General features: G+C 43.9%; 1 protein-coding gene and 1 long non-coding RNA gene across 2 annotated transcripts in view; one reads left to right on the forward strand and one right to left on the reverse strand.

The window, feature by feature from the left end:
- The window catches only part of LOC106611506 (uncharacterized), a 32,005-nt gene extending 28,056 nt beyond the window's left edge, over positions 1-3,949 (forward strand). The window contains exon 3 of the long non-coding RNA XR_006771032.2: positions 2,947-3,949. This is a non-coding gene — a long non-coding RNA (uncharacterized LOC106611506). The remainder of the gene's footprint in view (positions 1-2,946) is intronic.
- Positions 1-20,647, reverse strand: part of LOC106611505 (glycine receptor subunit alpha-4) — a 133,056-nt gene extending 112,409 nt beyond the window's left edge. The window contains exon 1 of the mRNA XM_014211771.3: positions 19,474-20,647. Within this exon, the coding sequence (XP_014067246.1) occupies positions 19,474-19,541 (68 nt within the window). The 5' untranslated portion in view covers positions 19,542-20,647. The remainder of the gene's footprint in view (positions 1-19,473) is intronic.
- Between the last annotated feature and the right edge of the window lie 6,331 nt (positions 20,648-26,978).

A 26,978-nucleotide genomic window follows, 5' to 3' on the forward strand; every position in this document is an offset into this window, starting at 1 on the left:
GTGTCCTCTCCGACCACAGCTGGTGCAGGAGGAGCCACCTCCTCCGGTGCCCCTTGGCACGGCCCCCCCTACCTCCATAGGGGTAGGGGCGGGGGTGCACGGGGGTGGAACGGGCAGGACCCTCTCCGAACGCCCGCGGGCAGCCAGCAAATTGTCCAACCGTATGGACATGTCAATGAGTTCGTCCAGGGATAGATTGGTGTCCCTACAGGCCAGCTCCCTGCGGACGTCCGCCCGGAGATTACACCGGTAGTGGTCTATGAGGGCCCTGTCATTCCACCCCACTCCAGCAGCCAAGGTCCTAAACTCCAGCGCGAAGTCTTGAGCGCTCCTCGTCTCCTGCCTGAGGTGGAACAGCCGTTCACCCGCCGCTTTACCTTCGGGGGGGTGGTCGAAAACAGCCCGAAAGCGGCGGGTGAACTCTGGGTAGTGGTCCCTCGCCGAGTCTGGAGCGTTCCAGACCGCATTAGCCCACTCCAGAGCTCGGCCCGTCAGGCAGGAAACGAGGGCACTTACGCTCTCTTCTCCTGTAGGAGCAGGTCTGACGGTGGCCAGGTACAACTCTAGCTGGAGAAGAAACCCCTTGCACCCAGCCGCCGTCCCATCGTACTCCCTCGGGAGTGCCAGGCGAAGCGCGCCAGAGCCAGACGTCGTAGGAGGAGGAGATGGTTGTATCGGGGGGGTGTAGGTGGAGAGAGGATACCACTCCTCTCCCATCGTTCCATCCTCTCCATCATCTGGTCCATGGCGGATCCGATGCGATGCAGGACCGATGTATTGTGCTGGACACGTTCCTCCATGGAGGGTAGTGGAGTGCCCGCTGCTCCCGCTGATTCCATGCTCCTTCTGGTGGTGCGGGATTCTGTAACGTCTTGTCTGTGGTGTGGCGGAAAGAAGCGCAGGAAGCAGCGAACACTGTGTGGTAATTTTAATTAAGAACCACCCGTACAAAATAAGAGGTCTCCCAACAACAGGGAAAAATACAATGGACAAGCACAGTCAACAAACGCAGTTGACATACAGAAAAACAATCCCGCACAATAGGGTGCGGGCCAGCTGAACTAAATAGCCCTCTTAATTACCTAACTCAGGGCAGGTGAGAAAACATAAAAAAAGGGAAAAAACAAAAAGGGAATCGGTGGTAGCTAATAGGCCGGTGACGACGACCGCCGAGCGCCACCCGAGCAGGAGGGGGCGCCACCGTCGGTAGGAATCGTGACAGTATGCTGTATATGTTGGTTCGGATGTCCAAATCAGTATATATTTGTTAAGGAATGGGGAACTCAAATGTTTTCGCTGATACAGTATATAAAAAAATCTATAAAAGTTTATTGTGAAATATAGTGAAAAATAAAAAAGAGTGAGAACGCTAAACTAAATTAATCGGATTCGACGTCCAGTGTAGTAGCTAGCTTCAGTAGCGAGGTCAGTGCACAAATCAGCCTTTGCTACTTGACGGTGGCACGGTTGTGATTTAGTGCTATTGGATTTAATGTGCTCTAGCAGTAGCAGCCTGGATGGAGTCGAGGGTTGTGGAGATTTGCCCTGAAACCAGTGCTGCTAACTTATGCGGCGAGGAATTACACGGGCTTCCGCGTGCACCAGCAACAGCTCACTCTCATGTCATGCTGCTCGAGAGGAACGGGGCCCACCGTACCATTGTGTTATCTGACGAGCTGAGTGACAGAGTGAGTGAGATCTTCTCTTCCTTCTCCTCCTCTGGCTGTACAAGTTTGAAGTGCATAATATGACCATATAGTCAAGACAGATCTCTCGTCTATTTTGACAGACCAACACAAGGTTAAACTGAAATGTTGACCTCATGACTTCAGTTCAAATTTCTATTGCTGTCAACTCAGTTCCTGTCCTCTGTGTTTCATCTTAGCTGAAGATTTCTCCTTCTCTTCTCCTCTCCTTGGAAGGATTCTACCTGCACTGACATACTTCCATACTAACAGACCTTGGCCAACTTTCATCTTTCAAAATCACATTCTGTAACCCCACCATAGCAAATCAGGATCACACTTAGCATACACACATTGCACAAAAGAATGTGGAATTGTATTTTTCTTGATGTTGTAACTCATTACACAGTAGCCTAATACATTACTACAATGGTTAAAATGTTATGGAACTATACATAAGTCTGCTAATTTGTAAGAATTTGGTCAGTTTAGCCTAGTTCTATATAATTTAATAATTTGCTTTTGCACTTTATCTGCTGTTCCCATATACAGTGGAGGAAATGACATACTGGTATAAAGGATGTCATGCTGCTTGCTTAGAGGAACTGGTTGTGATTTTAAGACAGCAACCGATGACACACTTCGACAGTGACATTGTTGTTATCCACTGTGACTGGCATTTTTAAGTATGGAGGAGAGAGACGTGCTGGAGTTAGCCGGGCTATTTTGTCCTATTTTTTTTTTTTTCATTTTTGTTCCTGAGCAGCAATGGTGACTGAATGAGAGGAGACAGCTGAAAAGAGACGAATAAAATACAGAACATAAGTTATCATGTGAGGAGAGGATCGATTCAGCCGGTTGAAAGACCAGTTTACGCGTAGAAGGAAATGCTCCAGAGAGCTACAGTATGTTTATTTGTTTAGCTAGCTGTTGTGTATCGGTCTTTGTGAATTGTTCAAAACTTATTTGGAATGAGGACAACTGTTACAGTTGCTTGCAATGAGTCCTGCAAAGGTGTGCTTTAAGACCATGCAGATGCCTCCAAGCGGTCGGGTAGGCTATTTGGAGTGTTTATCCAACTGGATAAAAATGTATTATAATAGAACCTCCCCCCCACTTCTAAAACCATTGTTCCGCCTCTGAGTAATCAACTATATTATCTCCACAGATGCTATGGTGAGTTGGTGTGTGTCCCATTAACAAATAAACAATGTTTAATGACATATTTTCTTTCTTTGTGATTTTCTCCCTCTTCTCACAGACACCCAACTCCACCAACACCCTTTGGGCAACAAAGCGCCTGGACCAACAGAACTACTAACATGACAGACCAAGCCTGGTCCCTTAGCTCAGTGTTTATCTCAATTTTTTGGTTACTATAACCCCTATCATATGATTTTACCGTTGGGGATTATTAAAGTACTAATATACTGCCTTATGTTAATTTTACCATTAGACATACTGTATGTTCTTACAAGTTCAGTGTTTTGCCCCCTGTGAATAGCCTACTACACAATTGAATCTTCTATGTTCGACCAATGTTTGATTGTTGTTTAAGAAAAGTATTAAAATCAATCTTTTTTTCCAAAATGTAAAATCAACACAAGTAAGCATGTTGAAGTTTTTTGCAAAAAAAAAAAAAATCGGCTAAATGTACATTATTTTCATTGTTTAACAGTAGGCTAAATTCAACGAACAGTAATTGAAAGCCACATTCACAATGCTTTTGGTGTCGTACAAATGTAATATATATTTTTTTATACATAAGAACTTCAGCCAGTTTAGTCTAGTGACATGTCTGCTGCTGCTGTCTGACATCCTTTTATGGCTAGGATAAACTGTCCAAATACAGCTATGAAGCTGTGGTTAACAAGGCGGTCTGGGCCATCTAAGCAGCCCTGGCTGTCCTGTCTTCTGCACTGGCTGCTGCCTCATCTTAAAGCAGATGATTGAAGTGCTGATCCTGCTGTTGGCGCTGGGCCTCAAGTGTCTCCAGGTATGTGACCTCGGTCTCCCTCATTAAATTCAGGTATTCATTGGTTGTGCTTGCAGGGTTTTCTCTTCCCTGAGAATATATATAGGCAGTAGTAATGACATGTACAAACCTGAAGGCAGCCGGTATGAGTGGTTTTATTCTCCAACCATGTATTGTCCCATCAAATGTATTAAATCTTATCCAGTAAAGGCCAGTGTGGGGCCTTTCCAGATCTACCAACCAGATATACCAATGATGCAAATAATAAAGGGCTTGGGTCAGAATAGGATTAATTGAATGAGTGGCAAAGTTTTATATTTATATTTATATATATATATATATATATATATATATATATATATATATATATATATTTATATATATATATATATATATATATATATATATACTGAGTGGACAAAACAATAAGAATATTTAGTTGCACCCCCTTTCGCCCTCGAACAGCCTCAATTCGTCGGGGCATGGACTCTACAAGGTGTGAAAGCATTCCATAAGGATGCATCCCATGTTGACTCCAATGCTTCCCACAGTTGTGTCAAGTTGGCTGGATGACCTTGATACACACACAGGAAACTGTTGAGCGTGAACCCCAGCAGCATTGCAGTTCTTGACACACTCAAAGAGGTGCACCTGGCACCTACTACCATACCCAATTCAAAGGCACTTAAATATTTTGTCTTGCCCATTCACCCTCTGAATGGCACACATACACAATCCATGTCTCAACTGTCTCAAGGCTTAAAAATCCTTCTTTCACCTGTCTCCTCCCCTTCGTCTACACTGATTGAAGTGGATTGAACAAGTGCCATCAATAAGTGATAATAGCTTTCACCTGGTTAGTCTGTCATGTCATGTTCCTATGTTCTGTACACTCAGCGTAAATTCCTAGATCCACACTGTCTCCTTAATGTTTAGGAACATAACCCTTTCATGAAAAAAGCTCTCTGTGGATGAGATTGCCCACCGCGGTTGAAGACAGCTTAATTGTGTCATTAGGGCTAAACAAGTTAACATGACAATCAGCTGACATTGAACTGTTTACCAACCGAGAATGGACCCGTGGCGCCTGGGGCTTCAGGGCTCAGGGGTTGCAGGAGCATTGATTGTGTCAATGGACCCTGGGTGTCTGGGTGTCTGGGGGTGCCCTGTGGTTGTGGCTCCACTATTTGAGCATGCAGCTTCCTCTGAGTCTGTAGGTTAAAGAATGTCCTCAAAGTATAAGTATGTTTGTTTGTATAATGTAAAGTCAGATACTCCGGCTAATGTCAAACATGTAGCTAAGTCCACGGCGTTGGCCTTCCATAGATGTTTATATGACAAGTTGTTGACCCTGGTTAATGTCTTGCGCAGTGCTCACACTCATGCTACAGCTAGCTATGCTCAAGACATTGGTAGCTAGCTACATAGTAATTTGGCTTAAAACCATGTATTACCTTTGCTGATCATTGCTGCTCTGCATCATCGTGGCTTCAAATATCACTGTCTGATCAATTTTTGTTGTGGTCTTTTATCTTTTGTATTCTTGTTTGAGTTTCTTTTTTTTCTTTTTTTTAATACTTTCCAAGCACCGTTTTACTGACCGATGGCTTCCCATCTTGGCTAACTCATCCAATATTTTTTGAAGACCTTTCCATTCCTGGTGGAAGAATCCAGTTGCCTCTGGATGCTGGAGTCTGCCCAGATGCTCAACAGACCAATTTGCTGCTTCCATTATAAATGTTTAGCTTTAGAGTTTTTCATTAGTGTAGCTGTACCAAAGATTTTAATAATTGTTCCATCTGTCGTTGTACCGTTCATAGTCAGATTTACCTTGCCTTATAAAAATTGCGCCAGTGACTTGTGCATGAGTATTAACAACATACGCAACACTGTGACATCATTGCGTGAGACCAATCATTAAATATGGCCAATTGTAACCCCATCCACTGGCCTACTTGGTTCAAGGTCAGTACCAGATATCAAACAAGGCTGAATATCCCACTTGGTTCCAGGAATCAAGCGGGCCATGAGCATATGGAAATGAAATAGGAACCATGATATTCACGGCACGGCATGGCACTGCGGTGGAAAAACACTGTAAGTGTTTTTCACAAAATTCTAAATGACAGAAAATCCATCCTTATGGGTCCCTGAGGCAAATTTGTTCCTTGTGAGGAGAAGGACTTATGTACCAAATTTCATGACTTTAGGTCAAATGGGGTTAGGGGCATGACCTTTCAAAGTTAGCATTTTCAATCGCTTTTTATAGTGCCACCATCTGGCCAATCAGTGTAATTTTGTAAATGCCAGATCTCTATGGCATACCCACTATTCACTCAAGTTTTGTCACATTTGGTCCAGTGCTGTCAGATATCGGGTGTGACAAACGTACGAAAGGAGGGAGACCGATCCACAGTCCCCTCCCCAACTTCATCGTGGGGGACAATTATGGAGTAATTACATGCATAAGAGCTACTTAATGTATAGTGGAGCCCAAATTGGTAATCCAATAACAAAGCTGAGGTCGAGAGACCCTCAGGATAATGGATCTGCCTGCAATCTCTTTCATGCTTTCTCTCTCCCCCTTTCTCTCTCTCCCTCTCTCCACCTTTTCCCCATCTGCCTCTCTCCTTCCCTACCCCTCTCCCTCTCCCTCTCATTCCTCTGGTCGACTATCTACCAGGCTCTATGGCATGTGCTTAATAACATGAAAGGCTTTGTAATGGCCCCACTACATGTCCGTAATTGCAGTGAACGTAACTTGCAGCAATGAACTCAGCAGCCATTGACTAGAGTGCTACTGAGCCAATAAAAGGCTATATCCATCCTCGGAAGGGAGAGAGCACATATTCTATGGATTCCCTCAGGTAGCCTATACACTGGCCATTGTGTTCCAAATGAGACACTATGGAATGGTATGTGCTAATACGAGATGGTTGTAATGACTGCTATGTTAGTATAAGGAAAGGCTGTGACTGTCTGTGTGTTGATACTGTGTTGTAATGATAGAAGGTTATGTCATATGGCAGGGTTTAGGAAACACTAATAATTTTACATACACTACCGTTCAAAAGTTTGGGGTCACTTAGAAATGTCCTTGTTTTTGAAAGAATAGCACATTTTTGTCCATTAAAATAACATCAAATTGATCAGAAATACAGTATAGACATTGTTAATGTTGTAAATGACTATTGTAACTGGAAAGGGCAGATTTCTTTATGGAATATCTACATAGGCGTACAGAGGCCCATTATCAGCAACCATCACTCCTGTGTTCCAATGGCATGTTGTGTTAGCTAATCCAAGTTGATCATTTTAGAAGGCTGATTGATCATTAGAAAACCCTTTTGCAATTATGTTAGCACAGCTGAAAACTGTTGTTCTAAAGAAGCAATAAAACTGGCCTTATTTAGACTAGTTGAGTATCTGGAGTATCAGCATTTGTGGGTTTGATTACAGGCTGAAAATGGCCAGAAACAAAGAACTTTATTCTGAAACTCGTCAGTCTATTCTTGTTCTGAGAAATGAAGGCTACTCCATGCGAGAAATTGCCAAGAAACTGAAGATCTCGTACATCGCTGTGTACTACTCCCTTCACAGAACAGCGCAAACTGGCTCTAACCAGAATAGAAAGACGAGTGGGAGGCCCCGGTGCACAACTGAGCAAGAGGACAAGTACAATAGTGTGTCTAGTTTGAGAAACAGATGCCTCATCAGTCCTCAACTGGCAGCTTCATTAAATAGTACCCGCAAAACACCAGTCTTAACGTCAACAGTGAAGAGGCGACTCTGGGATGCTGGCCTTCGAGGCAGAGTTGCAAAGAAAAAGCCAAATCTCAGACTTTCCAATAATAATAAAAAAATAAGATTAAGATGGGCAAAAGAACACAGCCACTGGACAGAGGAAGATTGAAAACAAGTGCTAAGGACAGACAAATTGAAGTTTGAGTTGTTTGGATCTCAAAGAAGAACATTCGTGAGACGCAGAAAAAATGAAAAGATGCTGGAGGAGTGCTTGACGCCATCTGTCTGGGGGTGCTATGGTGGTGGTAAAGTAGGAGATTTGTACAGGGTAAAAGGGATGTTGAAGAAGGAAGGTTATCACTCCATTTTGCAAAGCCATGCCATACCCTGTGGACGGCGCTTAATTGGAGCCAATTTCCTGCTAAAACAGGACAACAACCCAAAGCACAGCTCTAAACTATGCAAAAACTATTTAGGGAAGAAGCAGTCAACTGGTATTCTGTCTATAATGGAGTGGCCAGCACAGTCACCGGATCTCAACCCTATTTAGCTGTTGTGGGAGCAGCTTGACCGTACGGTACGTAAGAAGTGCCCATCAAGCCAATCCAACTTGTGGGGGGTGCTTCAGGAAGCATGGGGTGAAATCTCTTCAGATTACCTCCAAAAATTGACAACTAGAATGCCAAAAGTCTGCAAGGCTGTAATTGCTGCAAATGGATGATTCTTTGATAAAAGCAAAGTTTGAAAGACAATTATTATTTCAATTAAAAATAATTATTTATAACCTTGTCAACGTCTTGACTATATTTCCTATTCATTTTGCAACTCATTTCATATATGTTTTCATGGAAAATAAGGACATTTCTAAGTGACCCCAAACTTTTGAACTGTGGTGTATCTGTTAATGTCAAGTGCCCTAATGAACACAACCCAGGTGTGCAAACACGTGAAACGGCTTGTGGTCGTCAAAGATAGAGCATTTGGAAACACTGTCAGCATTCATATGAGTGTGTCTTGTGACTGCAATAATACTGCCTCACCTTGTTGTCACATACCTCTCTCACACTGCATAAAAATACAAGTCGTTATTTAGCTAACTGTAGCATTAACATCGAGTAGCATATCTTTTCTCTTCCTTTCTCAATCCTCTCTGTTAATCCTGGACTCTGTATATCAGTGCAGCAGCTGGTTAGACACTGGCCTTGGTAGCTTGGGCCACATTTTGTCGAGGCATGTAGTGGTAAAATGTTCTAAATGCTTTAGGTTTAGATGTGGAAGAGCTGATAAGTCGTGTGCGCCAATCCAAAACAATATTTGATTTGATGCTCTGCTGGCTGTGTGAGCCAGACCCGAGCAGCAGCAGCAGCCCACCTCTCTGTAAGGATGCATCCCAAATGGTAACCCATTCCCTACACAGCACACTACTTTTGACCAAAGCCATATGGGTGGTACGTAGTGCACTTTATAGGGAATAGGGTTGCATTTCGGATGTAGCCTTAATCATTAGGGGAACTGTCAGGAATGAAAGATTAAAGGTTTACATTGGGCTCCCATCATCTGCATCAGTTACACTTCATGATGGGTGCTTTATTCAGTGGCTCTGGGTTTGGTTCAGGGTTTGGGGCCTGACAGTGGAGAAATGGCACATTGTCAACTTTGCTACACAAGCAAAGTTGACAAACACATGATTTTTGCAAAACCCTGCTTATTCCAGACACCGACAAAATGATATTCAGTGTGGATCCCAGGATACTGTACTTCTCAGCCCCACATACTCTCACAGTCAGATCTCAGTGATCTGTTTTTGCCAATCCCTTATCCTTCAGTCGTGGACAAAAGGAGGTTGTTATGCACAGTCCATCTCATGGTAAGGACGTGGAAAAGGTCAGACGAGGTGCTGGGTGAAATGGGCTGAGAACCATCCGTCTCTTCTCTCCCAGCCCGAGGTGTCAGCCTCTGCCACGAACACATTGGCTCTCTCTGGAGAGACCATTAGTAAGTTGTCACCTCTCGGGGCCATATATCCACACTCAAATCTAATGCTCACTGAAGCACAAGACGGTTTTGTGTCTGTGTCCTAGTAGACATTTTTTGGGTTCCATGACCATGTTTTGCATTTTTTTATTGTTTATTTAACAAGGTAAGTCCCATTTGAGATAGGAATCTATTTTTCAAGTGAGCCCTGGCAAAGAGGAAGCTACAATGTACGATTGAATGTATGCCGTGGGTTTGTGGGATCATTCACCCTGTTTGCCTAAAGCCGCCCATGCGACGAAACAAATATTGATAGTAGGAGGGAAAATTTGGTTTGTTCTGTACGAAATGAGTGCAGGTTCTGTCTGGCTGGACAGTGGACTATTGAGTAAGCTGCTGGTAAACACATTCAGACAACTGTGCACAAGGCATGAATGGTAAAATGGTAACAGTCTATCCAAAGGAATATTTGTATTTTTTTGTCTGAGTGTGTGTATTTTGAAGCTGTTATCTAGTACCGCCTGCCTGTTCATGGATGAAATGTGTGAAGAATGCGTTATGTATCCATTTAACACATTTAAACTTTTGATGCACATAAAAAATGATAGATAATGACTGTCCAAGATCTCTGTTGTCCATCAACGAATGATGAGCCCCATACACAAACATTGGCTCAATATGGTTTCAACAGAGGTGAAATGTGTGTGGCTGGGCCCATATTCAAAGTTTTTGGTGGTTTTCTAAGAATATTTATATTCATTTATTTTGTCTCCACCATATTTTTTTGTCACTTGGTATCCATTGTCTTTTCGTACTCCTTATCTTGTTTGAGTCAATCCTCGTAGCACACTCCTTCGAGGCAGAGACGACAGACAGATGAGAACAGTCGCTTTTCACCACCCACCATCCAACTTGGCCCTCATTTTCTAACCATTAACTCACATCACATCTGTCCTTTCTCTCCTCCCGCGGCAGGTAGCCTAGCGGTTAGAGCAGCGTTTCCCAAACTTGGTCCTCGGGACCCCAAGGGGTGCACGTTTTAGTTTTTTGCCCTAGCACTACACGGCTGACTCAAATAATCAACTAATTATCGAGCTTTGATTAGTTGAATGGGCTGTGTAGGACTAGGGAAAAAACCTAAACGTACACACCTTGGGGTCCCCTGGACCGAGTTTGGGAAACACTGAGTTAGAGTGTTGTGCCAGTAATCGGAACCCGAAAATTACAATCCCTGAGCCAACTAGGGGAAAAAATCTGTCGATCTGCCCTTGAGCAAGGCACTTAACCCTAATTGTTCCAGGATTTCCGTGAATAATGGCTTATCCCTGGTCGTGATCCCTCGCTCAGAGCGTGTTTCAGGGGGAGTGGGAGATGCAAAAAAACTCAGTTCCATTTCACATCACACACTTGTACAGGTTACACACTTGTACATGTGTGAAACAGGAAAAATATGAGCACCCACTATTTTACTATTTGACATTCCTCCTTTTACCCAAAACATCTCCTCATTACTCTATTCTCACATGCTTTTGGAAAGGAAGTGAAAAACTAAAAAAATGGCTGAGTCCGAGAAATGTAAGACAATAAGACCAAAACTCCATCACATTTCTGATCTTAATGCTCCTCAGATTCAATGAATCTAATACCAATGTTTCGGTCTCAATTACCCTTAAGATTAAAATCTGTCCCCTTGTACACATAAGCCCTGATTCAGATTTGGGAAATTATGCCTTTCTTACACACGCCTTTTCATATGCACTTCTCAGTAGTTGGTATTCAGACTTACTTTATCAAGGTGCGTAACGGGCTTTGCAGGCCTGGTTCACTTGTGCATGTGGAATAAATGTTATTCAACCGCTGAAAACCCACTTGCGGCCAACAGATTTTCTCATGGAGTTTTCATTCAATAGGAGTTTCAATATATTTATCTTATCTGAAGCCTTCCCTTAAAATACAGTGTACCTTTTTTAATTAGAATTTGGTCAACAGACTAGAATACATAGAGAGAATAGGGATCAATGAAAGAAAGCCATGTAAATATATGCATATTCATCTCCGTTTCAACAACAACTGGTAGAAGACTGATCTTGTAGATTATTTAGGGACATTTTAGGGTTAGGAAGGTATGTATGAATAAAAAAAATTCGGTTTCGAGAGACTTCACGCACAAAATATATTGATGAATAAAAAATACTGTGGTGTGATTTAATTCTGAAAATAGCCACATTGTTCTTTAACCTGTGGTAGTGTTGGAGGATTAGCGTACAGTTGAAGTCGGAAGTTTACATACACTTAGGTTGGAGTCATTAAAATCGTTTTTCAACCACTCCACACATTTCTTGCTAACAAACTATAGTTTTGTCAAGTCGGTTAGGACATCTACTTTGTGCATGACACAAGTCATTTTTCCAACAATTGTCTACAGACAGATTATTTCACTTAAAAATCACTGTATCACAATTACAGTGGGTCAGAAGCTTACATACACTAAGTTGACTGTGCCTTTTAAACAGCTTGGAAAATTCCAGAAAATTATGTCATGGCTTTAGAAGCTTCTGATAGGCTAATTGACATCATTTAAGTAAATTGAAAGTGTACCTGTGGATGCATTTCAAGCCCTAGCTTCAAACTCAGTGGCTCTTTGCTTGACATAATGGGAAAATCTAAAAGAAATCAGCCATGACCTCAGAAAAAAAATTGTAGACTTCCACAAGTGTGGTTCATCCTTGGGAGCATTTTCCAAATGCCTGAAGGTACCACATTCATCTGTACAAACAATAGTATGCAAGTATAAACACCATGGGACCACGCAGCCGTCATACTGCTCAGGAAGGAGATACGTTCTGAGATGAACGTACTTTGGTGCGAAAAGTGCAAATCAATCCCAGAACAACAGCAAAGGACCTTGTGAAGATGCTGGCAGAAACAGGTACAAAAGTATCTATATCCACAGTAAAATGAGTCCTGTATTAACAGAACCTGAAAGGCCGCTCAGCAAGGATGAAGCCACTGCTCCAAAACTGCCATACAAACACCAGACTACGGTTTGCAACTGCACATGGGGACAAAGATCGTACTTTTTGGAGAAATGTCCTCTGGTCTGATGAAACAAAATAGAACTGTTTAGCCATAATAACCATCATTATTGTTTGGAAGAAAAAGGGGGATGCTTGCAAGCCGAAGAACACCATCCCAACCGTGAAGCACTGGGGTGGCAGCATCATGTTGTGGGGGTGCTTTGCTGCAGGAGGGACTGGTGTACTTAACAAAATAGATGGCAACATGAGGAAGGGAAATTATGTGGATATATTGAAGCAACATCTCAAGACATCAGTCAGGAAGTTAAAGCTTGGTCACAAATGGGTCTTCCAAATGGACAATGACTCCAAGCATACGTCTGAAGTTGTGGCAAAATGGCTTAAGGACAACAAAGTCAAGGTATTGGAGTGGCCATCACAAAGCGTTGACCTCATCCTATAAAAGATTTGTGGCAGAACAGAAAAAGCGTGTGCGAGCAAGGAGTTCTACAATTCTGACTCAGTTACACCAGCTCTGTCAGGAGGAATGGGCCAAAATTCACCCAACTTATTGTGGGAAGCTTGTGGAAGGCTACCCAAATGTTTGACCCAAGTTAAACAATTTAAAGGCAATGCTACCAAATACTAATTGAGTGTATGTGAACTTCTGATCCACTGGGAATGTGATGAAAGAAATAAAAGCTGAAATAAATCATTCTCTCTACTATTATTCTGACATTTCACATTCTTAAAATAAAATGGCGATTCTAAACAACCTAAGACAGGGAATTTTTTACTAGGATTAAATGTCAGGAATTGTGAAAAACTGAGTTTAAGTGTATTTGGCTAAGGTGTATGTAAACTTCTGACTTCAACTGTACGTAGAATTATAATAGGGAGAATGGTGTACAATACACTGCCTGCACTAACCATGGAACTGTGTGATGACACAGCCAAGCATTTCACCATGCGTCGGGTTTAAACTGTTATGACTTGGTCTGTGCTCGCTCCATAACAATTTAATTAGTCTTTTTTTTTATTAATGTCAACTGTTACTAATGATCCGTGATGGCATTTACAGAGGAAGCAAATGAAGCTAAATGAATCAATGGAAATAAATTGAAAAATAATGTAGGCTATACCAACCGAAAGGAACTAACAGTAAATTGGCAGTTGAATATGTGTTGTAGTTAGGCCTACTGATGGTCGATACTCAGAGTGGCTAATATTTAACATGATAGAAACAGTAAACAGAAAGTCGGGGTAGCCTATAATTAAGACATTCGAGTGCCCATCCTTCCAAGTTAAAAGGTCGTACAATTTTGCATAATGGCACAGCATTTCATAAACTTAACTGTGAGAAAGTTGATATGTTGATATGCTTCATTGTTCTGCAATATGACTGGTTTCACAAATGTCTCCAGCGATTACAAGGTAAATTATAGCCTAATAGCCTAAACAACTGTCATTTATATTTACAATTCCCTTATCCAAACTGACCTCTCATTTACCTGGCTCTAATCAATAGCTCTTATCAAGTTGCAAATTACAGTGTATGGAGAATGTTGTTATTTCTATAAAAAAAATCAAGTAGACGCTTTTTCCACTTGGAACCAGTAGGTTTAATAGACCTTATTCATGGTTTCCTCTCGTATAAAGTTGGTGGAATTATTAGGAAATTAAGTCAAGGTCAAAAAAAGGCGTATCTGTAGACACACCTCCGACACATCTTGATTTATTCAATCTCCACCCAAAACGAATAGCAGGTCAAAATATGCATGGAGAGAAAAGTGCATAAAAAAGGGAATTACGTTCCATTTAAGTGCCCTTAATTCCGGTTGGAATTGGGGCCTTAATTATTAACAAGAGATTTGTCTCTTCATTTATACTGAACAAAAATATAAACGCAGCACATAAAGTATTAGTCCTATGTTTCATGAGCTGTTAAAAGATCCCAGCAAATTTTCCATGCACAGAACATTTTTATTTCTCTAAAATCTGGTGCACTAATTTGTTTACATCCCTGTTCGTGAGCATTTCTCCTCTACCAAGATAATCCGTTCACCTGACATGTATGGCATATCAAGAAGCTGATTAAACAGCATGATCATTTAACAGGTGCACCATGTGCTGGGGAAAATAAAAGGCCATTCTAAAACGTGCGGTTTTGTCACACAACAATGCCACAGATGTCTCAAGTTGAGGGAGCATGCAATTGGCATGCTGACTGGAGGAATGTCCACCAGTGCTGTTGCCAGATAATTAAATGTTTATTTCTCTACCATATGCCGCCTCAAACGTAAATTTAGAGAATTTGGGAGTACATTCAACCGGCCTAACAACCGCAGACCACTTGTAACCATGACAGCCCAGGAAGACCACATCCAGCTTCTTCACCTGCGGGATCGTCTGAGACCAGCCACCCTGACAGCTGATGAAACTGAGGAGTATTTCTGTGGGGAAAAATTAATTCTGATTGGCGGGGCCTGGTTCCCCAGTAGGTGGGCATGTACCCTCCCAGGCCCAACCATGGCTGCGCCCCTTGCCCAGTCATGTGAAATCCATAGATAAGGGCCTAATGAATTTTATTTAAATTGACTGAATTCATTGTATGAACTGTAACTCACTAAAATTGTTGAATATTCAGTTTATATTTTTTCAGTATATACACTGCTTTCGGAAAGTATTCAGACCCCTTGACTTTATCCACATTTTGTTACGTTACAGCCTTAATTTAAAATGGATTAAATAAAAAAAATCCTCAGCAATCTACACACAATACCCCATATTGACAAAGTGAAAAAAGGTTTTTAGAAATTTGTGCAAGTTTATAAAAAGTAAAAAACAGAAATACCTTATTTATAGAAGTATTCAGACCCTTTGCCACGAGACTCGAACTTGAGCTCAGGTGCATCCTGTTTCCATTAATCATCCTTGAGATGTTTCTACAACTTGAATGGAGTCCACCTGTGGTAAATTCAATTGATTGGACATGATTTTGAAAGGCACACACCTGTCTATATAAGGTCCCACAGTTGACAGTGCATGTCAGAGCAAGCCATGAGGTCAAAGGAATTGATCATAGAGCTCCGAGACAGGATCGTGTCGAGGCACAGATCTGGGGAAGGATACCAAAACATTTCTGCAGCATTGAAGGTCCCCAAGAACACAGTGGCCTCCATCATTCTTAAATGTAAGAAGTTTGGAACCACCAAGACTCTTCCTTGAGCTGGCCGCCCGGCCAAACTGAGCAATCGGGGGAGAAGGGCCTTGATTGGGGAGGTGACCAAGAACCCGATGGTCACTCTGACAGAGCTCCAGTTCTTCTGTGGAGATGGTTGTCCTTCTGGAAGGTTCTCCCATCTCTGCAGCACTCCCCCAATCAGGTCTTTATGGTAGAGTGGTCAGACGGAAGCCACTCTTCAGTAAAAGCCACATGGCAGCCCGCTTGGAGTTAGCCAAAAGGCACCTAAAGACTCTCAGACCATGAGAAACAATATTCTCTGGTCTGATAAAACCAAGATTGAACTCTTTGGCCTGAATGCCATCATCACGTCTGGAGGAAACCTGGCACCATCCCTACGGTGAAGCATAGTGGTGGCAGCATAATGCTGTGGGGATGTTTTCCAGCTGCAGGGACTGGGAGACTAGTCAGGATCGAGGCAAAGATGGGTGGAGCAAAGTACAGAGAGATCCTTGATAAAAACTTGCTCCAGAGTGCTCAGGACCTCAGACTGGGGCAAAGGTTCACCTTCCAACAGGACAAAGACCCTAAGCACACAGCCAACACAATGTAGGAGTGGCTTCGGGACAAGTCTCTGAATGTCCTTGAGTGGCCCAGCCAGAGTCCAGACTTGAACCTGATCGAACATCTGGAGAGACCTGAAACAAAATGTCAAGGGGTCTGAATACTTTCCGAAGGCACTGTATGAACCACTGTACCCAAACATTGTTCTAGCAGCAGGACTGTGATTCATGGAGGTACTGTGGCTTCAACACAGTGCTCCCATCTATCATCTAGTGTATATGTAAATCATTGGTTGGGACACCACGAGCCAGAACAGCTTCAATGCACCTTGGCGTAGATTCTATAAGTGTCTGGAACTCTATTTAAGGGAGTCAACACCATTCACCCACGAGAAATTCCATAATTTGGTGTTTTGTTGATGGTGGTAGAAATTGCTTTATCAGGCCGCTCCAGAATCTTCGATAACTGTTCAATTGGGTTGAGATCTGGTGACTGAGATGGCCATGGCATATGGTTTACCTCATTTTCAGGCTAATCAAACCATTGTAACCACTTGTGCCCTGTGGATGGAGGCATTGTCATCCTATGGGGGCATAGCCATAGTAGGCCATTTTTATACATGATCCAAAGCATGATGGGATGTTAATTGCTTAATTAACTTAGGAATCATACCCGTGTGAAAGCATCTGCTTTCAATACACTTTGTATCCTGCATTTACTCAAGTGTTTCCATTATTTTGGCAGTTACCTGTACCTTCTGTTTTAAAACTACCCGGATCTCTTCTGCCCATTAAGGGAAGACTGGGAGGGCCTAGAATAGGAGCAAAGTATCTGAACTGGAACCAGGACTCCCCTAATGAGCAAAAAAAGATCTCTGGGCTCTCTCAGATATCCCTTTATGCGATATCTTAAGTGATCCACCCACTTGACCACACTCAACCGAATCACCACTTATTTACAGAATTATGACCACTGACCCATTTTCATAAGAAAACACTGGAATCTCGAAGTCTACTATCCAATGACCATCCAGTTGAATCATCTATTTCCCCCGGTTTTACATGTCAAGTACATATTTAATAAATGTATGTCCTCGCGAGTGTTCCTTGTTGTCCCTCACTAGGGCATGTGATGAGATGTATCAGTTCAGAGGGGACGACAGACACCGGGATATTGTAGTCTGAGTGTGCCAGAGGCTAATTTCAGACATGCAGGCCCGGCTCCACAGCGGTAATTGATGGGGTCATGTTCACATATGTTTTAGACACGTTTTGGGCATGCATGTTTTAAAATGATTGTTTCTTGTTGGACAAGTCCAGGTTGTCCCTCTCACTATTTCAGTATGTTTTTATCCATTTGGTGCATAATGAAGACAAACCAGCTCAGCTCTGACTCAGTCTGGGTCCCTTCGCTGACCAAAAAGCACTGGGAGCAGGATCTGTGCAGTTTTACGGCTTCTAAATGCTGGTATAGGTGCCAGTGTCTGTCTTTGTCCACACGTTGGGTTGCAGTGTAGTAAACACACACACACACACACACACACACACACACACACACACACACACACACACACACACACACACACATCTACTGTGAGTCTCCTACAATGACTGATCACAAAGTGTGGAATTTACTGAGCCCTGCTCGATGTCCTGGCTTGACAGTCCCTAAGAAACCAACCATGTTACCCAGCCACAGAAGCCACAGGTCCCCCTTACCCCTTCCCCCATCCCCACAGGGGACTGGACGCGTTACAGTCTCTGCCAATTTCCCTCTCTCTCTCTTATTTCCAGCAATATTTTGCTTTCTCCCATCCCCCCACACCGGCTGTCCCCTCCCTTTAGTCTACCTCTCTGTCCTAATCTCTTTCTCCCTCCTCTCTTTCACTGCCCCTCTTGCCTTCCTTCTACACCTCTTTCTTCCCTCTTTCCTTTTTCTCTCTCTCCCCTACACCCCCTGCCCTTCTACCCTCACCCTCTCTACCCCTACTCCCCCCCCCTTCCATCTTTCCCTGCCTGGTTGGTGGGCTTCTGGGATGATTTCTCTGAGGAGGTGCTGTCAGTTCACCTGCTCGCCAAGGCTAAAGGGCTGCTCTCTCAAGACCCGAGGTTCACAAAGTGTCGAGGCTGGCGGTGGGATTATGCAGATCTTAATTCCATCCCTTTCCCACACCTGGGGTTGACAGGGCATGAAATAGGGAAAGCGTTCACTGCAAAAGTTTCTGCTACGCAAGGAGAGATGCAGCAGGCGGGGAAGAGGGATAGGGGAAGGAGAGAGAGACAGAGATGGAGAGGGGGGTTGAGCGACTGAGGGAGAGAGGTAAAGAGAGGGAGCGAAAGAGAATGCAAAAGAGAGAAAAATACAGAAGGCAGTGATGATGGAGCATGAGAGGAAGAGCAAAAGAGAGCGGCTCGTCTCTTCCTTCAGAACAGAGACAGCAGCATGCCACTGTTTTCCTATGATAATTAATCAAGCTTCACACACTTGCCAGGCTGGCACACTCATTTCATTTCGCCATTTCAGAAATCTCCTCAGGACTCTTTTTCCGAATAAGGCAATTGTTATATAAAAAAAAAATAATGTTTCAGTAGGCTCAGGTTACCAGGTTAAGGTGACTGTTATATAATGGTTACAATATACATGTATCCACACTCCCTCCTTTAAAACATTTTTTAAAAATGGAACAGAAGTTCAGCTGGATGCTCTACAGGTAGTTTAGGTCATAACAGGTTCTATCTTATCTTATCTGTTTAGTTGTGGGTGAGATATAGATGTCCATTGTATTTTGTAAATACAAGGGTAACGTGCCAGGTAGAATCACTTGTTACTTGCACTTAAGGAGACAATGCTGTGAATATTCCATTGTTTGTGTGTCTCTTTTGTTGCTAGTTACTGTTGCAGTAATTTTTACCCTCATGGTTTACATGATCATAATAAATCGATTGTTAGTGGTCAACTTCTTCTCTCTATATTTCTGCCTCAGCTGTCAAGATGTCCCTTTTGAAGGATGGTGTTTTTAAACAAAGGCTGTAGGGCTCAAATATTATATATTAGAATGTGTTTGCCAAGGTCCAAAGATACAAAAGTCAGGTAGCAATGCATGGTTAGTCTCAAGATCTATATTAACAATATATCCAAACTTCACCTTTTATCCCTTTTCTTTCTCACAGCAAAATGTAAGCACTGAACTGATGTCGTAATTTAATCTTGATAAGCGAATATAAAGTAGAAAAAAGAACAATAACTGCTTCAAATGCACTCTGCTGAAAATGCCCTTTGCTGCAAATAACAGTGAAATATAACCCACAAGCAATGCAATGTCTTTCTTACCTGATAAAGCCACCATGAAAAAAGCTAAAAGACAAGACATATAGAATCCTTATGAGCTGTGGGAGCATTCTCTGTCTCAGTCTCTCTATCCCTCCTGTTGGAATAACTTGCAAAAAATAATCTGAGAAACTACCAAATCCACTGAGCGGTTTTTGAGACTTGGCAAAAGGAAGGCATCGTCTCTGCAAGTCTGACAAGAGCTTAGCTTTGGGAAAATAAACTTATCCCACTAAGTACAGAGTGCTGTACAAATCCCAAATCCACAATAGGCTCTTCTTTTTCACTTGTCAGAGCTGGACTGGAGTCACTGGAGAGTGCCAGTGGGGGCATGTGTGTCAGTGTGTTTTGGCGGGAGTGTGTGCTATTCTCCTTCTTTCTCCCTCCTTTTTTATGGCCAGCTGCTTGCTCCAGGAATCATAATGGGGAGGATTTAAAGGGACAGTAGCACCTTTTCTGACGCCTGCCAGAAAGATTGAAATTATCTCTGTGTTGGAGATGGAAGAGGAGGTGAATGGGAGCTAAGGGGGATGGGGTGAGCTCACACAGGTTGGTCATTTGAGAGGAAGTGTGGAAGAGGGAAAGGTTCTGTTGTTTCTCTCCCTTTTTATTAAAATGAAAATATCAGGAGGGAGGAGACTTTCAGAACAAAGAGAGAGAGAGGAAGGGAGAGAGCGAGGGAGAGAGAGATGAAGAGAGTCAGACAGACAGAAAGAGGGAGAGAGAGGAAGAGTGTCTGCGAGAAAGAGTGACCGAGGAATAGAGAGGTACACAGAGAGAGGGGGGCAGGAGAGAAAGAGCGCATTAGAGAGACTGAATGCCCCACTGGGCACAAACTGGTTGAATGAATGTTGTTTCAGCGTAATTTGACAAAGTATTGTGACATGGAAAATACATTACATTTGAAAAAAGTCATCAACGTAAACTATTGTTTTGAGAGTAAAATTCCAACCACTGGATTGTCATCATGGTAACCAATTTTCAACATGGATAAACAGTGTATAAAATATGTTGAATTTATACCTTTGAAACAACGGCAGATCTTCAATGTTATATCTCTATCAGGAAAAAAAAGCACCTCCTACTGGAGAGTTGATCTATCTACAGCTATCCATTTGGTCTCCCATCCAGGGCTTTATCCAAACCCAAGCCCTTGGCTTTGTCACTGACTAGTACCAATGTGCTATCGTGAGAATCCTTATTGAAAGCCGTTTTAATAACTATAGATTCACTATTGCTATCGAAGTCATTACAAAGTGTAGGTACACTACTTTTCAACAGAGCAAATGAAATATAACTATACTTTATATGTAATATATCATCAAATAGACTATTTAGGCCTACAGTATATATGTCACGCCCTGACCATAGAGAGCCCTTGTTTCTCTATGGTGTAGTAGGTCAGGGTGTGACTGGGGGGTATTCTAGTTTATTATTTCTATGTGGGGTTCTAGTTTATTATTTCTATGTTGGTGATTTGTATGATTCCCAATTAGAGGCAGCTGGAATCGTTGTCTCTAATTGGGGATCATATTTAGGTAGCATTTTACCCACCTCTGTTTGTGGGATATTGTTTTGAGTTAGTGCATATAGCACCTCTGATTTTACGGTTAGTTGTTTGTTTCCTTTTATTTTGTAAGTTTCACTAAATAAATATGTGGAACTCAACATCCGCTGCGCCTTGGTCCGTCTCTCCACACAACCGTGACAGAATATCCCACCACACCAGGACCAAGCAGCGTGCCCGGGAGGAGAAGGTATCCTGGGCTTGGGAGGAGATATAGGAGGAGAAGACATTCTGGACTTGGGAGGAAATTATGGCTGGAGACGAAAGCCTTCCTTGGAAGCAGACGAACGGAGAGAAGGGAGGGCAGCGACGACGCCAGGGTTTGCGGCCATGTAGAAAGCCCAAAAGACAGCACAAATATTATTTTTTTTTGGGGGGGGGGGGTACACGGGGTGGTCAGCAGAGCCAGGGAGTGAGCCAGTGACAACCTGGGAGGAGATAGAGAGGTGGTCGGTCGACCCAAGGAGAGTACCAGAGCCCGCTTGGGAGTCAATGGAACAATGCGAGGAGGGATACCGGAGAATGGAGTTGGCTAGGAGTATGCGGCAACGCAGGCGTTTGGAGGAACGTGTCACCAGTCCGGTGCAACTTGTGCCGGTCCCACGCATCATGCCTCCAGTGCGCCTCCCCAGTCCGGTACGTCCTGTGTCCCCTCCTCACACTCGCCCTGAAGTGTGTGTCACCAGTCCGGTACCATGTGTGCCGGTTCTACTCACCAGGTCTCCAGTGCACCTCCACAGCCCAGTACGTCCTGTGCCAGCTCCTCGCATTTAACGTGTGAGGTGTGTCATCGAACCGGTACCATTGATGCCAGTTCTACACACCAGGTCTCCAGTACGTCTCCATAGCCCAGTATGACCTGTGCCAGCCCCACGCATCAGGTCTCCAGTGCATCTTCACAGTCCAGAGCTTCCGGTGACGGTTCCCAGTCCAGAGCTTCCGGCGACAGTCGACGGTCCGGAACCTCCAACGACGGTCGACGGTCCGGAACCTCCTGAGACGGTCGTCGGTCCGGAACCTCCTGAGATGGTCGACGGTCCGGAACCTCCTGAGACGGTCAATGGTTCGGAGCTTCAAGACATGGCGTCCAGTCCCGCTCTATGGCGGGAGCCTTCCTCAGCGCCAGTGCCCAGTACAGGCATGGCGTCCAGTCCAGCTCCATGGCCGGAGCCCTCCTCTGCGCCGGTGTCCAGTCCAAACACGGCATCTAGCCCAGCTCCCTGGCTGGAGTCTTCTTCTGCGCCAGTGCTCAATCCAGATACGGCGTCCAGTCCCGGTCCATGGCAGGAGCCTTCCTCTGCACCGATGTCCAGGCCAGGGCTGGTGTATCCATGGGATGAGCGGGTTCTTCGGCCCGCACCCGAGCCGCCGTCAACACTAATCACCCCCAACCCTCCCCATTTGGTTTCAGGTTTTGCGGTCGGAGTCCGCACCTTTGGGGGGGTACTGTCACGCCCTGACCATAGAGAACCCTTGTTTCTCTATGGTGTAGTAGGTCAGGGTGTGACTGGGGGGTATTCTAGTTTATTATTTCTATGTGGGGTTCTAGTTTATTATTTCTATGTTGGTGATTTGTATGATTCCCAATTAGAGCCAGCTGGGAATCGTTGTCTCTAATTGGGGATCATATTTAGGTAGCATTTTTCCCAGCTGTGTTTGTGGCATATTGTTTTGTGTTTGTGCATGTGCACCACTTAGTTACGTTTCGTTGTTTCTTTATTTGTTTCTTTCAAAGTTTCACTATAATAGATTATGTGGAACTCAACATCCGCTGCGCCTTGGTTCGTCGCTACACACGATTGTGACAATATAGCAGTTGCGAGGTCATCAACAGCTATTGTTTCAGTTCAACCCAGGGTTCAACAAAAAATAGACAATGCATACAGTGCCTTGAAAGTATTCACACCCCTTGACTTATTCCGCATGTTATTGTGTTACAGCCTGAATTTAAAATGGCTTAAATGTTGTTATTTTTTTTGTCACTGGCCTACACACCATACCCCGTAATGTCAAAGTGGAATTTAAATCTTAGAAAGTTGTACAAATTTAATAAAAAATGAAAAGCTGAAATGTATTAAGTTAATAAGTATTCAACCCCTTTGTTATGGCAAGCCTAAATAAGTAACAATTTGCTTAACTAGTTGCATAATAAGTTCCATGGACTCAATCTGTGTGAAAGAATACTCTATACTGTATATACAAACGTATGTGGACACCCCTTCAAATGAGTGGATTCAACTATTTCAGCCACACCCATTGCTGACAGGTATAAAATCAAGCACACAGCCATGAAATCTCCAAAGACAAACATTGGATTCAGAATGGCCTTACTGAAAAGCTCAGTGACTTTCAACGTGGCACCGTCAGAGGATGTCACCTTTCCAACAAGTAATTTAGTCTAAATTCTGCTCAGCTGCCCCGGACAACTGTAAATGCTGTTATTGTGAAGTGGAAACCTCTAGGAGCACAATGGCTTAGCTGTGAAGTGGCAGGCCACACAAGCTCACAGAACGGGACCACCGAGTGCTGAAGTGCATAGCGCTTAAAAATCGTCAGGTCCTCAGTTGCAATACTCATTACCTAGTTCCAAACTGCCTCTAGATGAAACATCATCAAGAGAACTGTCCGTCAAGAGCTTCATGAAGTGGGTTTCCATGGCCGAGCAGCTGCACACAAGACTAAGATCACCCTGAAAAATGCCAAGCGTCAGCTGGGGTGATGGAAATGCGTTCTCTGCAGTGAAGAATCACGCTTCCACATCTGGCAGTCCAACAGACGAATCTGGGTTTGGCGGATGCCAGGAAAAACGCTACCTGCCCAAATGCAAACTGCCAACTGTGAAGTTTGGTGGAGGAGGAATAATGGTCTGGGGCTGTTTTTCATGGTTCGGGCAAGGCCCCTTAGTTCCAGTGAAGGGAAATCTTAATGCTACAGCATACAATGATATTCTAGACGATTCTGTGCTTCCAAATTTGTAGCAACAGTTTGGGGAAGGCCCTTTCCTGTTTCAGCATGACAATGCCCATGTGCACAAAGCAAGGTTCATGCAGAAAATGTTTGTCAAGATCGGTGTGGAAGAACTTGACTGGCCTGCACAGAGCCCTGACTTCAACCCATCGAACACCTTTGAGGTTAATTGGAACGCCAACTACCAACCAGGCCTAATCGCCCAACATCAATAACAATAACCTAAAACAATGCCAAATCTACACTGGAGTTAGTTACCAAAAAGAGAGTGAATGTTCCTGAGTGGTCGAGTTACAGTTTTGACTTAAATCTACTTGAAAATGTTATGGCAAGACTTAAATGGTTCCGTAGCAATGATCAACAACCAATTTGACAGAGCTCAAACATTTTTTAAAAGAATAATGGGCAAATTTTGCACAATCGAGCTGTGGAAATCTCTTAGACTTACCCAGAAAGACTCACAGCTGTAATCGCTACCAAAGGTGCTTCTTATATGTATTGACTCAGGGGTGTGAATACCTATGTAAATGAGATATTTCTATATTTCATTTTCAATACATTTTCAAACATTTCAAAAAATCTGTTTTCACAAAGTCATTATGAAATGAGTCATTATAGTGTGTAGATGGGTGACAAAAAAACATTGAATCCATCTTGAATTCAAGCTGTAACAAATCAAAATGTGAAATAAGTCAAGGGGTATGAATCATTTCTAAAGGCAATATATAGCCTAGGGCATCAAGCTTTGGTTGATTTTAAAATGTAACCTTAAAGTGAATTATTAATATGTTGGATTCATGCCTCCATCTCCACCAAAAATCTAAGTTAATAGAACAAAATAAAGTCAAACTGTTGAAAGTGCATTTAATGTTGGATTTGCTTTGATTTAGCGCTATTCTTTGACCATCTTTAGTTGAGAGACTAATGTAGATGCAGGGCGTTAGGAAGCAGGTGCAGTTGGAGAATTTATTGTAAATGAACACATAATGATACAAAAACAAGATAAGTGTCTGGACATGAGAACATAAACAGAGACAATAACGCCTGATGGGAAATGACAACGGAGTACTATATATATATATATATATATATATATATATATATATATATATATATATATATATATAAAGTGGGACTAATCAGGGAAACGATAAGGTCCAGGTGTGCCTAATAATGAGGTGCAGGTGTGCGTAATGAAGGGTTGCCATGTGTGCGTAGTGATGGGTTGCAAGGACCAGTGGTTAGTAGACATGTGACGTTGAGCGCCAGACAGGGGGAGTAGACGTGGCAGTGTCCCCCCCGATGCACGGCTCTTGCCGCTGCATGACACTGACCAGAAGGACGGTGGAGGTGGAATTCTCGGTTGATGTTGGGATCTAGAATGTCGTCCACCGGAACCCAACACCACTACTCTGGACCCTAACCCTCCCGGTCCACCAGATACTGAAGCCAACCTCCAAGACGTCTGGAGTCCAGAAGGGATCTGACATCAGGACCTCCCGAAATGTTCAGAGGAGGCGGAGGGGTGTCGTGGTGGACGGCTTCAGCCAGGGGACCAGGAACCACCGGCCTGAGGACAGAAACATGAAAAGAAGATGATATCTGGTAGTTAGTGGGAAGCTGTAAGCTATAAGTCACCTTGTTGATCCTCCGGAGGACCTTGAATAGCCCCACAAACCGGAGGCTCAGCTACTTGCAGGGCAGGTGTTGTGGGAGGTTCCTGGTGGAGAGGCAGGACACGGACATCACCAGGATGGAACACTTCACTGCGGTGGCAATCCGCCTGCTCCTTCTGGCAACGGACGGCACTCTGGAGCCTCACATAAGCATCACTCCAAACTTCCTCTGCGCGCCGGAACCATTCGTCCATTGCAGGGGCTTCGGTCTGGCTCGGAGTGCAGAGAGCCAGGGCTGGCTAATAACACAGGACACAGGAGTAAGCCCGGTGGAGGAGTGACGTAATGAATTCTGGCCGTATTCCGCCCAGGGAACTCCCCTTGCCAGGTCCTGGCAGTGACTCCTCAGAAACCTCCCCAGCTCCTGGTTCATCCTCTCCACCTGCCCATTGGACTGAGGCCGGTACCCGGAAGTGAGACTGACCGTGACCCCCAGGTTCTCCATGAAAGCCCTCCATACCCGTGACGTAATTTGGGGGCCACAGTCGGAGACGATATTCTCTGGAAGGCCGTAGTGCCAGAAAGACCTGCTGGAACAGTGCCTCAGCGACCTGGAGAGCGGTACAGTGACCAGAGAGGAATAAACTGGCATGATTTTGAAAATCTGTCCACAACCACCAGAATGGTGGTGAAACCGTCAGAGGGGAGATCGGTAACAAAGTCAATGGACAGATGAGACCAGGGACGCTGAGGCATGGGAAGGGGAAGGAGCTTCTCTGCTGGAGTGTGCCAGGCGTATTGTGTTTGGGCACATACTGAACATGAGTTGATATTGTGAGCCACGTCCTGCACCAAGGTGGTCCACCAGTATTTCTCAGAGATGGAGTGAATAGTTCGAGTAATACTTGGGCGTCCAGCTGTGAGTGGTGTGGTGCGCCCAGGTAAACAGCCTATCCCTTACCTCCCAGGGGACGTAGATACGTTCAGGAGGGCAGGTAGAGGGCGTGGGTTCCCTCTCCAGAGCCTGGTGGATGTCCAAGTCTACGTCCCAAAACACAGGGCCAATGACATGGGCGGGATAGGCTGGAGGCTGGTTGGTGCAACCCTGACTCTCAACAGACGTGGAACCACAAGGTGAGTGAAAGCAGGTCCTCCGGCATCCTGGTGCCCAGGTGGTGATTCTTATCCTTGATCAGGAAATGGTGGGGTTATGACATTGAAGCCACGGGAGGCTGAGGATAACTTTGTGCGTGGGTGCAGTGATGATGAGGAAGGAAAGGCTTTCCTGGTGCATAGGTCCCACAGTGAGGGTAAATGGTGCTGTGATGTGTGCGACAGTGCCAGATCCCAGTGGTCGA

The sequence above is a fragment of the Salmo salar genome, chromosome 09 (assembly GCF_965601325.2).
Source record: "Salmo salar chromosome 09, fSalSal1, whole genome shotgun sequence".
Taxonomy (NCBI): domain Eukaryota; kingdom Metazoa; phylum Chordata; class Actinopteri; order Salmoniformes; family Salmonidae; genus Salmo; species Salmo salar.